Here is an 11862-nt window from a genome sequence, read left to right on the forward strand (position 1 = left end):
TCCCTTGTTCTTCTTGAGATGGCAAGTAGTTCTCTTTACTTTAGTAGAGAATATTAACTGATACCTTCAGCTGTCCTGCTAGAATACTTAAAGGAACAAAGGAGAGGTAGTTGCTTAATTTCCCCTTGAAAGCCTCACCACTTAGATGTAACTGCGACTAAAATGCAAGACACAAAATTCGAAACATCCACTATCATCAAAGCAGCTATAATTGAAGTTACATCTCAGAGAATTTTGTTCCAAAGAGTCCTAGGACTGGTTAGTATTAGATGGAGTAATATCTGTGTTCTTGCCACATGAGCCCGATCTGTCGCTTGTGACCAGGAATTAGGTCTATTATGTCAGTTCTGTTTAAAGTTCCATGCAAAGTCACCATTCGCTCAGTCACTGTCACAGGGAGATGCTGCAGTTTTGCCAGAGACTTATCTTTAAAACCTAGCTTCAGGTATAAATTAACCATTTACATGGGTCTGAGGCAGTAAGCCCAGGTTCAGCTTTTCTGCCTTGTTTCTAGGGCTGTTGAAGGTGTCAGTCAGCGAGGTGAAGCCAGCGGGAATCACCCATCTGTGGAGGAGAGGCCCAGGACTTTCTGCTCTTCTGCCCAAACAGGGAGAGAGAGGTGGACCCACCTGCCAGGCTGCTTGCAGACGACAACACAGTTCCTGGGAGCAGAGTTGTTACAGGCACTTACCGAGGTACAGCAGGTGCCACTTGTCCTTTTCTTAACAGCTAGCCCTGCCAGACTGCTGCCTTCCTGCTGCCCTGTCACCTTCTCACCTTTGGTATCTGCTTGGGTTGCAGCTGGGATCTGGATTAGTGTGTTTTCTTTAGAGATAGATCCTGGGGTTTTGATTAGTCTTTTGTTTCTTTCAATACAATGCCCATCACAGTAGTTTCTTAATCATCCACTGGTGTTCTTAAGGAGTTACTACAACTAACTTCAGAAAATACTAGAAAATTAACTGTAGCAAGATTTCAAGATCAATATTGCAGATCTATTCCTGAACAATAAGAAAAACAACCAAAACTTCTTACATTTTATCAGTGAATCTGGAAGACAATTTTGTTTCTAAGCAACACTAAGCCACGATTCCTGGGTATAACAAAAAATTTAAATGACTGTGTTACCCGTGTTGTTTTACACAGCAAACATTGACAGTGAAATAAGTTTTCAAAGAATAAATTTTGACTCAAGATAAAGTGTAATGTGATTTTGTTAAATACAATTTATGCCTATTATCTGAAACTTTTAGATTTTTTCTTACAATCTTACTATTTTTGTGAAGAGAAGTTTTAAGTACCAGTACAGCTAAAGAAAGGAATTCTTGTGCATTGTTTTTTTCAGATGTGTTCAATATAAAGTCCAGAAAGTGAAAGACATTTAGAAGATAACTAGATGAAAAACCTCTGTTAAAGCTCTCTCTCTGCAACCCATGTGTCTGGACATTCTGCTCGTTACCCTGAGGCACAGCTGACCCCTGCTGTGACCACAGAACGTTTTCGTACTTTTCTCCATATTAGTTGTACAGTACTTGCTGTTCTGCTCAAATGCCCAGCAACAAGGCTTTATTCTCGCTGAGAACAGCACCTTGCCATGCCCCGGCTGGGGGCTGTGCGCTGTCCCGGCTCTCTGAAAGGGAGGCAATGCAGGGCTGGGGGAGGAAGGGCATAGCGCTGGGAGGGCAGCACCACCGCCCCTGCCCACAGACAAGGCACTGATGGCAATAAGTGAACTGCGTGCCTGGTGGAGGCTTTTCTTCTTACCATTAGTTCAGGAACAGACAGCAACGTTAACACTTGGCCCATCACACTAGTCCAGTGCAACTACAGGCTGCCTTTCAGAGGGACATGCTGGCAAACACTGAGAATTTGCTAGTAGGTGAGAAATTTATCAAAGAGCGTGTTTTCAGGAAGGGAGAATCAGCCCAACTAGCTGTGGCTACAAATTCAGGTAGCTCTTCAAGTTGGACTTCACTAATCTGAGCTTCTGATTTTGTTTTCTGAAGTGGAATTTTATGAGAGGACTCTTTTGTTGCCCACAGAAAAGGAAAATAGAAATCGCAGGGAAGGAGAGAACATTCTGCAAACTACAAAAAGCAGTTTTTGTAGAGTCTCTCTCCGCTTGTCTTTGCCTAGGATCCCAGATTCCTTAAGTTGGCGTTACTCAGCTTTCCTAACTGTGGGCCCCTCCAGGACTGGCTTTCTGCGGGATTTCTCCATTTATTACAGACTGCTTCGAATGGAGTAGGAGTTTATTTCACAGCTCCTTAGCTAACTGTCCAAAAGTCAGTCTCTAATTTAGACTAATCCTTAAGACTCTCCAGAATCAATGGAAATGTATGTCTCTTCAGACAGCTATTAATTCTGGCTGTCTTCAGCACTTGTAGGTTTGCACTCCAAAATCGCTCTCTGTCTCTCCACTGATGGTAGGAATGTGAAAAATCCTGAATGTCTGAATGTCACCTGACTCCCAGCACGTGAAAGTAAACCCTGCCCAACTCATTTTTATTGTTTTAGACGTAATTGCCTATAAAGCAATGGGGTTTTGTCCCTTGTTTTATACAGAATGGTAAATAACATCTTCATTATATTTCTGATTTCGAAGGGGTTGGTTTTTTACACATGAAATTACCTCCAAAATGAAAAGGACTCCACATCTTTCATCATCTTTATCGCTCAGTGTACTTTTTTCCAGTTTTGCTACATCACTGCTGAGATGGAGGACTGCTCCATTTATTCCCATTAAAAATAGACACACAGACAGTCCTTCCATGGGGATTGCTGCTTGAATTTTGGAAGTCTTAAAATGCCATTTAAAAATAAAGCTGAAGTAGTTAATGTTCTACAGAACTATGAATGCTTTCAAGGGAACAGGGTGAAAAGGATTAATCCTCATAATTAACACAGATAAAAATGCAAGGTCTGATATCAAGCTTATTCTCTATCATTTTAGATGTCTGAATAACAGTTCATTCAAGTCATTCACCTCCTATCTAGTAAATAAATAACCTAATTTGAAGGGCCTTCCTATCATTTTTTGAATGCAAGAGAAAAAGCAGTGAGCATTACAGAGAAAGGGAAAAAGAATAAAGTTCAAGTGAAATCCTGCAGCTGGCAAATTGCATGTATGAACAATATCACAGGAATCAGAATGAAGAAAAAATACATTGTGATTTGTCTGTTCTGCACCACAGGAAAAGGCAATTATGTTTAAAAAAACCCAAACTTTCAATTACAGATTTCCCTACCAAAGTATACCGATGGGAATAACTGTTTCCCCAGACAGCGGGATGATTTGGTTTTCCAGCATTATGAGACAGGATCTATGCTGTGTAGGTGACTGCTGAGTGGTCTTATCTCTATAGCTGAGTTTTTAGTCACTCACATGAATCTCAATTTCAGTAGCTGCTTTCAGTTAAGGACATAGTGGTAATGTGCATCTTCCTCAGTTAGGGCCGATTTAGAGAAAGAGTCAAGTGCAGGCTTTATTTACACCAGGTATGTTCCTATTCATGGAAATTACTTTCACAGTAATTTCTCTCTGACTATGTGTCAGAAAGAACACAGGATTATGATGGACTTACTGCAGGGAACTTTGAACATCTCTGTATCAGTGAAAGACACCTGACATTCTTTCACAGATACTACTAACACATACCTAACCTGGTCTCGCTACTCTGCAATGAAAGGACAATTTTAGGAGAGTAAGCAGTTGTTGAATTTCCAGGTCTTCCAAAAATCTGGTGGGTTAAATAAGTATCTTCCCTTCCCTCCCTCTCTGCAACTCATTTCACAACTTACCGACACAAAAGCTTCTGATTTTGTCTCGTTCAGCTGCAATGTCAGTTTATTCTGAGTATCATAAACTCCATATAGTCTCTTAGACCAACTCGGAGGTATTTTGTTCTTGTATCTTAACGAGCTATACAGGGCAAATATCCTTTGTAAATCTAGGACCAGGCAGCTACAGTTGTATACGATGACGCCAAGCTCCTTCATCTGTGAAATTAAAAGTTCATATCGTTAGAGATATTTTGGCTGATGGACCTGTGGAAGTATGCAGCAAGAACGTAAGAGTGTCTGAGGAGTGCCTTCCAGAAGTACGCCTTGAGCTCCGCGACAGTACTGTCAACTACAAGACCATTTCTAACAATAGTCTTTCAAAAAACAACACATCAGCTAAATCTTCAATGTCAAGAGAGGGCAAAATCTGTAACAGGGCTGTATGTTCAGCGTATGTCAGAGCTGCATGTCCTGATAGAACACAACATGTGTTACAGATGGACACAACTTAGGGGTGATATTCATTTGTCATAGCCACCATTTTTGTTATAGGTGTTGTCCAACTACTCCTGACTACAGTGGGTTTTATTTATTTATTATCGTTTAATATTATTTTATTTACAGGAAAAGCATCCTTTCTGGTAGATGATGTAGGAGGACACACTGCTACCAGTGGCAGTTCCTTACTTTAGAAACTATTTTCTGTGAGTTCTAGGAAATGTGAAAGAAATGGACTTCTTTCTTTGCTGGAGAAGAAATATGATTCTCTAGCTTCAAATAAAAGGATGGAAAACCAGCTGTTTAATAGTCTCAGTAGCTAAATTTACAGTGATATTAAAGACAGCATACTACATAAGCCAGTATGTAGTATACCCAAGGACACAAAAAGATTGGGTTCTTAACTCCCCCATTGCCTAGGGTACTCCAGATTTCTGGGTGTCAGTTTCTTCACATGTAAAAATGGAGATAATGATACTCTTCTGTCATGAGAAGCACTCTGTAAGCACCAACATTCTCACATACAAAGTATGAGGAAAAATAGCCCAAACAAACATAGACATCATAGTAAAATTAAATGCTTTGATCTTCCACAGACACAGTCTCACTTCTTCATTTAAGTAATGTCTCCTGGTCATCATAAATCTTGGTCCAGCAGAGATTTCATTACTGGCACATCCCTAGTACTTCAGTTGTTGATAGAGTTTAATTTATAAACATATTGCCTGGCTTCTGTAATCAAAGTGTAGCTGCACACACACTCTCTCCCTTCATTTGCTTTGTAACAACTCAGGGAAGCACTGCTGTGGGCACAGCTGCCATTGACCTCTCATTATCTGCATTTCACACTAATTCAGCCATTTCCAAAAATAAAGTGAGAAGAAAACCTGCATTTATCTGTTGGAAAACAACACGTAGGACAAATATTTAAAAGATCCACTCTGGTTTGCTGCAAGCAAACTCTCTTGGTAGAATATCTCAGAAGTCTGCCAGGCTTGATGGAGAAATAAGGGGAGTACGAACTCTTCAGCATGCTCATCCTTTGACACAAAAAATCCCCACTGGTTTAATTTCCTTAAACCAGATGTCCACAGTTACATGGAGCCGTTTCTGGTAGGAGCGCATCTTTCTGTAAAGCCTGCGGGAACTCTGAACCCCACACTAACATCATCTCAGAGCTTGTTCCTGCGCAATTCTCCCTGACTGCAGAGAACCACTCTGCAAGAGCGGGCAGAGGAAGGGAGCAAAGGACAGAATTGAGACTTCCAATTTCTATGGTGGGTGAGAAGAAACCACAAAGTCTAATACTCCAATGAGAAAGAAACTCGATAGATGACACGCTCTTCAGGTCCCTGACCTAGAAATACCACATACATAAGAATATACAACGCAGAGTGACCTAATTCCCAAATATTTACTGAATAGTTGCAACTACAGGCATGCTACCTAGAATTTTTACTGCCTAAATCAGAATATTTCTGCAAGCTTCTTTAAGTCAGAAAAAGTATGGACTTCCTCCATAAAAAAATAATATTTGTGGATAGTTCAAAAATAGGCTACGTTCTTCACTGCAGCCTTTCATTTATGGATCAGCCAGTAAGTTCATTGTGATGATGAATATAAATTATTCCAAGCTCTGCCCAACATCCCACTCAAACAGCTTATTTGGAATAACATCTTTGTTTTTTCCCCTTCGAGGACACTCCCGTATGCAGGTCCAGGCGGACCCTGGACTCTATGCACCGTTTTTCTCCAAGCGTTTTTAACTGTACCTTATCAGTTTCTTTGCTGTGTGCTGCCAATAGTGCTTCCTTAATTGCCAGGCATGCCGTGGAAAAGGACTTACTAATAGTATTCTGTTACATGTATCTGCATAATGCACTTTAATCGGCTTTTCATGGCTCTTAGTTGATTCTGACATAATTATGTGGTTACTGTTTTCCTTTCATTTATCAATCCCATTATTACTATTGCACTTTATCTCTTCCATTAAAAGTAAAGATAAAAGAGCGTCCTCACAGCATACCAGAAGCTGCCAGGATTGCATTTGCGTGAGCAGCTCTCCTCAGAGCAGAAGTGATTTGCAGCGTGTCTTCTCCCTATGAATTAAAGGATTGCCCTTCTACCTAAGTGCTTCCTCATGTACAGAGATAGGGAGGAAGCCAGGGGCACTAATGCGTTTAAGTGCAGTATTTACAGATCGCCACCTAGCCTGACTCTAAAATGAAGCACTAGCCATGCCTTACCACCAGCCTCTTCCCCCGAACAGAAGCACGCAGGAGCTCGGCCCTCCCACGGGAGCAGGTGTGTGTAGGAGCTGGGGTGGTGCCCTGGCTGAGGCCCTGCCACTCACCCACTCGCAGTGGTTACACTCAAATCACAGACTGGAATGAAGCCATCTCAAGACATGTATTTGCAGCACAGTAATGAACCCTCCCTTCCTACGGTATCGCATCGTGCAGTTGGCTTCTTTGGCAGCAAAAACTCAACAAAGATCTTCCTGCTTCTGAAGCCGTGATAAGAGCTCTCCCCCATGTGGATTCCCTGGTGCCTGATACAGACTAGGCTTCTCCATTCCCTCCCTGGGAAAACACCATTATCCTCTTTACCCAGCTGCCTGTTCTCATTAAGCTTTTATGAACTTAAGTTTCAAATTTTCCTGAACCTGACAAGTAGATTCAAAGTTAATGGAAGAGGGCAGACAGCGACTCCGGTGCTTACTGTGCAGACCTCATTTTCTCAGGAAAGCAGGTTAGATGTCAGCCTGTCACCTCATGACCATCTTGGTTTACATACGATACATCACCTTGAAATAAAAAACAATACAAACAGTACACACACGTACGCAGTGAAACAACAGCCATCTCCTTTCTTGCAGAACAGCCCCAATAGTTTTGGAGACCAAAAAAATACGCTGCTTCAGAGATGTTTTCCACACTGAGCCTGTTTTCACTCCCATACTCTGCGGTGAGGAGAGACTGCTCTTTTTCCAATTAATCACAAAACCTGTCATCCTGGAGGCACTGCAGAGAGGGGGCAGCAAGGACGTGCCGGTGACAGGTTTAGTATGAAATGGTATGAGATCTACATAAGGGAAAAAGACTTTCTCTTTGCTGTTATTACAGACTTTTTAAAAAATAGTCGTGGAAGAAAAGCAGAAAAAACATATCAAAAGAATCAAAATCTGACTGTTGCTCCCTGGCTTGTAGTGACTGAAGCCTCAAGCTAAGCATCATCTGAGGTACCTGTTAAGGTAAAATCCTTCAGAGCAAGAACTCTTAAGGCAAGAGAAGTATTTCTTCACCCTGAGTTTTTAGAGCAGCTCACACAGTAATGAAAACATCACTAAAAAATTAAAGTGAGTGAGATGTCAGGAAATAAAAACTTCAATAAAGCTAAGGAAAATAAACCTGAAATGAGAACAAAGAGTCACAAATTTGATTACCTCAAAACGGAACTGAAATATTTGGATGTTAAAGTTGCGGAGTTGCTTGTGAGTGACATTTCTGGGGCATGTGCTGGGAACTGGGGAGAGGAATGATTTTCTGGATAGAGAATTCTGTGTCCTCTCATGAGCAGGTTTCTTTCCCTCTTTCTTACTTAAGAACAAGTGCTCTTCTCAAAGAATGAAAAACATTGGAGCTGATTTTCCTTGTTCAACCTCGTACCATCTATATTTGTGCAGAGTGACTATTAAAGGCTCCCAAATCACCATTTGTCTTTCTTGCCAATAAGAAAGATTCAAGAAATGGCGGCTTAAATCTACTGTACAATGATGCTCTAAGTAGAGAAATCAGTTAAACTACAAAAAGCAATAAATATGACCTAGCTAGAAAAATAGTGATGTTTATGACAAGAGGAAGAATTCCTTACCAAAATGGACAAAGTGCAGGATTTCACACATGGGAATTTTTGCTTATTCTTTTCCCTTGTACATTTGTAGGCATCATACGCAAAATAAAAAAAAACATGGGAAAAGAACCTAACACTGTAAACTTTCTAAACTAGGAAACAGCGTTAGCAAGACTTTTCAAATCCATTTGGATCATGGGATAGACCGGGTGTACAATATGTCTGCGCTGCACAGACTAGACAGAGTGTTTTATATTTACCTTGAGCTACACTGTCAGAGACAACCCCACTGTGTAGGCAACATACTATTTGACCTACATAAGAGTGGCACAATCTGGTTCACAGCTTGCAATACTCAAATTGTGGCAAACGTAGCAGGAGGCTTTAGAAAATTCCTTATTAATTTCTTTTAAAGAAAAAGGGTTTAGTAATTGCTTACATGTGAGCCTGATCCTGAAAACAACAGGCAACCTCCTCGGGCATTAACTGCTATTTGCCCAAAAGCTCTGGCCATGGGCAGGTGCTGGGCATCCACTGCCTGTGCTACGGAAACTCTGCATTAACCACAGGTAGTCTTTCGCGTGCTAAATTTACCAAGCAGATTTTTCATATGCAACACTTCCATTTGCCTGTGTTTGAAAATGTATTTAATTATACTGTCAAACATGTGGGGTTTTTTAATGACCAGTTTCCAAACGAATGACTAAGCAAAACCAGAATCACAACAAGGTAGAGTAATGGAGTAATAAAAAGCATGCTGCACTGATAAATCAATTACTGAGGCTTAAAAGGACCAAAGATTTTTCAATATCTTCTAAAGAAAAATAAAATACAATGTGTTCAGTACCACATTAAAGCAGACCACTGATATTTACAGTGGTAAACTCATCTTTTCATAAAATGTGCTCTAATTATTTGGATAGCCTGCGATCCAGATTTTTCGCTTGGTTATCAGTCTTACCAGACCTCTACTGCAAACCTTCCTTATGTTTTCATCTGTTACCTGGCTCAGTGAATCTTTTCCAATCTAACACGGCATCATCTTACAGCCGCCTCCCGGGCAGCTGCTGTTACCTCTCACCAAAACTGGCTGAGAAGGTGTGCGTGCCAGTCCCACGCCAGGCACAGGCAGCAGCCGAGTGGTGGCGGGAAGGGCATTCTGATGGAGGTGAACATCAGCAACGGAGAGAGAGAGAGACAAAGAGATTTGAAAAGGTGGAAGTGTGTCTTTGTGCAGTACTGTTTGCTGTGACTGGCTATAACAGGCTTACAGGAGTAGTGCTCATCACAAATTCCCAAGTGTAACAGACCCCATGCAGAGAGCCGTCGTTTTGATGTACACCGAAAATGCAACCTGATGATGAGGCTGAGAAGGCTGCAACACTGCCTGGCCCTTCTCTCAAAATCTGTGCAGGTATTAGAGTACATCAAAACAGCAAAAGCGTGTACCTTCACTAGAAATTGCAACATACCCTCGTGCATCCTGAGCCCAAATCCCCTCTCTCTGTTTGGCTAGTAATATGATGTAGAGGCTTCACAGCTTTGTTATGTTACAATCAAAAGTAATTAAGTGAAATCCAAATCCAGCACAGTCTTGCTTCTGCTCCAAGTTCCATTTTTTCCTTCCATGGGAGCTACACTACTACGGGGAAATACTAAATAGAAAAGATTAATAAAGCACTGTATTCTCAGGAAGTTAGTAAAACTCTACCTTAAACTGAGAATGAATAATTTCAAAATTGAAATTGACGGTGTCTTTGGACGTCAGAAATCATCTAGGGCACAATAAAAAAAATGTTATTTTTAAAATCGCAAACTGCTTTTGAAGATTACTTAACACTTCAAACAGATTAAAATTTGAGATTAACTGTTTCATCATAACTATTGCTCCTATTTTCTATAGACACTTTCACTGAATAAATGGTATTTTCAAATTCCTGCATTCAGCACTTAACCATTGTCCAAGGAATCACTTTGTGAGTCTTGCACATGGATATCTCTGATACCTGGCCCAGGTCCTACAGTTGGGGTCAGTTTTATGTTGCTGTTGTCTAATGCCAAAGGTTAATTTTTTATCATCTTTTGAAATATAATCAGCAGGCAGAATTTCTACTGAACTAGAAAAAAAAAGTCCATTCCACTTAACATAGGAATGCAGCCTCAACCTGAGCTGGGAACTTGACCCTATCACTGAAAATGGAAAACTGTCATTCAAGCCACTGTGCTGGAAATAAATCTGAGCGTGTGATCAAGAAGAGGTGATGCATACACGAGAGCGTGCACCCAGGATTGGCACTGAATGTCGGTATAAAGCTGTGACATTCCCTAAAGGAAAGGAAGAGAGTTAAGTGACTGTACCCCACTGAAACTGATAAAGTACGTTTGAATTGGCAGCCACTAGCAGTCCAAAGGTCATTAATCTCACCTTTAGAAAGTACATTTGATAGATTTGGGTGCGTGATTCCTGCAAAATGAAAATCCCAGTTACGTTACAACTTCATACATTATTTTTACTTTTATTACCTAATAGCAAAAAGCTGCCACAATAAGGCAGAGGAGTTATTTCGGGAGCTGATAATTTTTGGGTCCCATTCCTTTTTTTTTGATGGTCCACAAGTCAAGAACACAAAACTGCACAATGATGCTCCAGTAATTTCCATGTCACTTCACATTCAGTGGATAGTCCACCATCATTTTGCCTAGCACCCTGATCTTCAGAAAACCATGCCAAAAAATTATTAGGTTCAGCATTTAATTTCTGCTGAAAGGTCCTGCCACTGAAATGCAAAGTAGGCTAGACTCCATGGCAGAAAAGGAGCTTGTTTTAAAATGGTGTGACTTAAAAAAGAACTTTGTGAAGAAGACGTAGCAATGCATCTTTGAAGCAGAACAGAAATCCCCCGTGCCCTTGTCACATTAGGAAAAAAAACCCAAAACAACAGAACCAAGCCCCATGGTTTTTCTTTTTCAGTCATCTTCTCTATTGATATGGAAGCAAAAATAAATCTGTTTGTACAACCAATGCAAATACAATTTGTTTAAACCATGGGCCACTCTGTGATGATAATCAGGTAGAATCCTACATGGAACTGAGTGCAAGCTGGGCTTTCTTAGTGCTGTTGATGAAGTTCACTAACGAACCAAGCCTGATGCATTGCTACACATCAGAGCAGGCCAGAAGGCAGAACTGAATCTTTTAAAAATTCCTTGCTATATAGGCTATCAGCATAATTAATATCACTTGGCATAATCACAGCCTAATTTATCATTTTCAAATGACTTTTCAGTTTACAGTTTCATTACCCTCTCAAAGCAAGCACAAGTGTCTCTTTAGGGGAAAAGCAAGCTTGCAATTGCAATAAACCACTTTTCCAGGATCATATTTGATTTATTTCTTGTTTTATTGCAGGAAATCTAATTAATGCGAATTCTAATTTGATTCTGTTTCTCTTCTGAAGCACAGTTTTTGTTCCTTACATCAAAAAAAGTGTAGACTGGGAAGAAAAGGACCATGTTGTGCTGGCTTCCATCTCACTGCTGGCAAGCTGCATCACATTTCAGTAGTGGAGTCATTCATAGGACATTAAACAATTCACCGACTCAGTGGAACCATAAAAAATTTAGAAGGTGAAAGATCCTGCCTGCTTCTGGAAAGTCCTGGAATCTCCTTTACCACGCACACACACATACCTCGCACTGTCTCTTTCCACCTTCCCTCCACCGATGCCT

General features: G+C 40.7%; 1 protein-coding gene across 1 annotated transcript in view; it reads right to left on the reverse strand.

Annotated features, from left to right (window-relative positions):
• Positions 1-11862, reverse strand: part of PLD5 (phospholipase D family, member 5) — a gene marked incomplete at its 5' end in the record, with an annotated part of 70324 nt that overhangs the window by 10071 nt on the left and 48391 nt on the right. Inside the window, one exon of the mRNA XM_010139250.1 lies at positions 3802-3999. Coding sequence (XP_010137552.1) covers positions 3802-3999 — 198 coding nt within the window. The remainder of the gene's footprint in view (positions 1-3801; positions 4000-11862) is intronic.

This window comes from Buceros rhinoceros, unplaced genomic scaffold (genome assembly GCF_000710305.1).
Source record: "Buceros rhinoceros silvestris isolate BGI_N320 unplaced genomic scaffold, ASM71030v1 scaffold2477, whole genome shotgun sequence".
Taxonomy (NCBI): Eukaryota; Metazoa; Chordata; class Aves; order Bucerotiformes; family Bucerotidae; genus Buceros; species Buceros rhinoceros.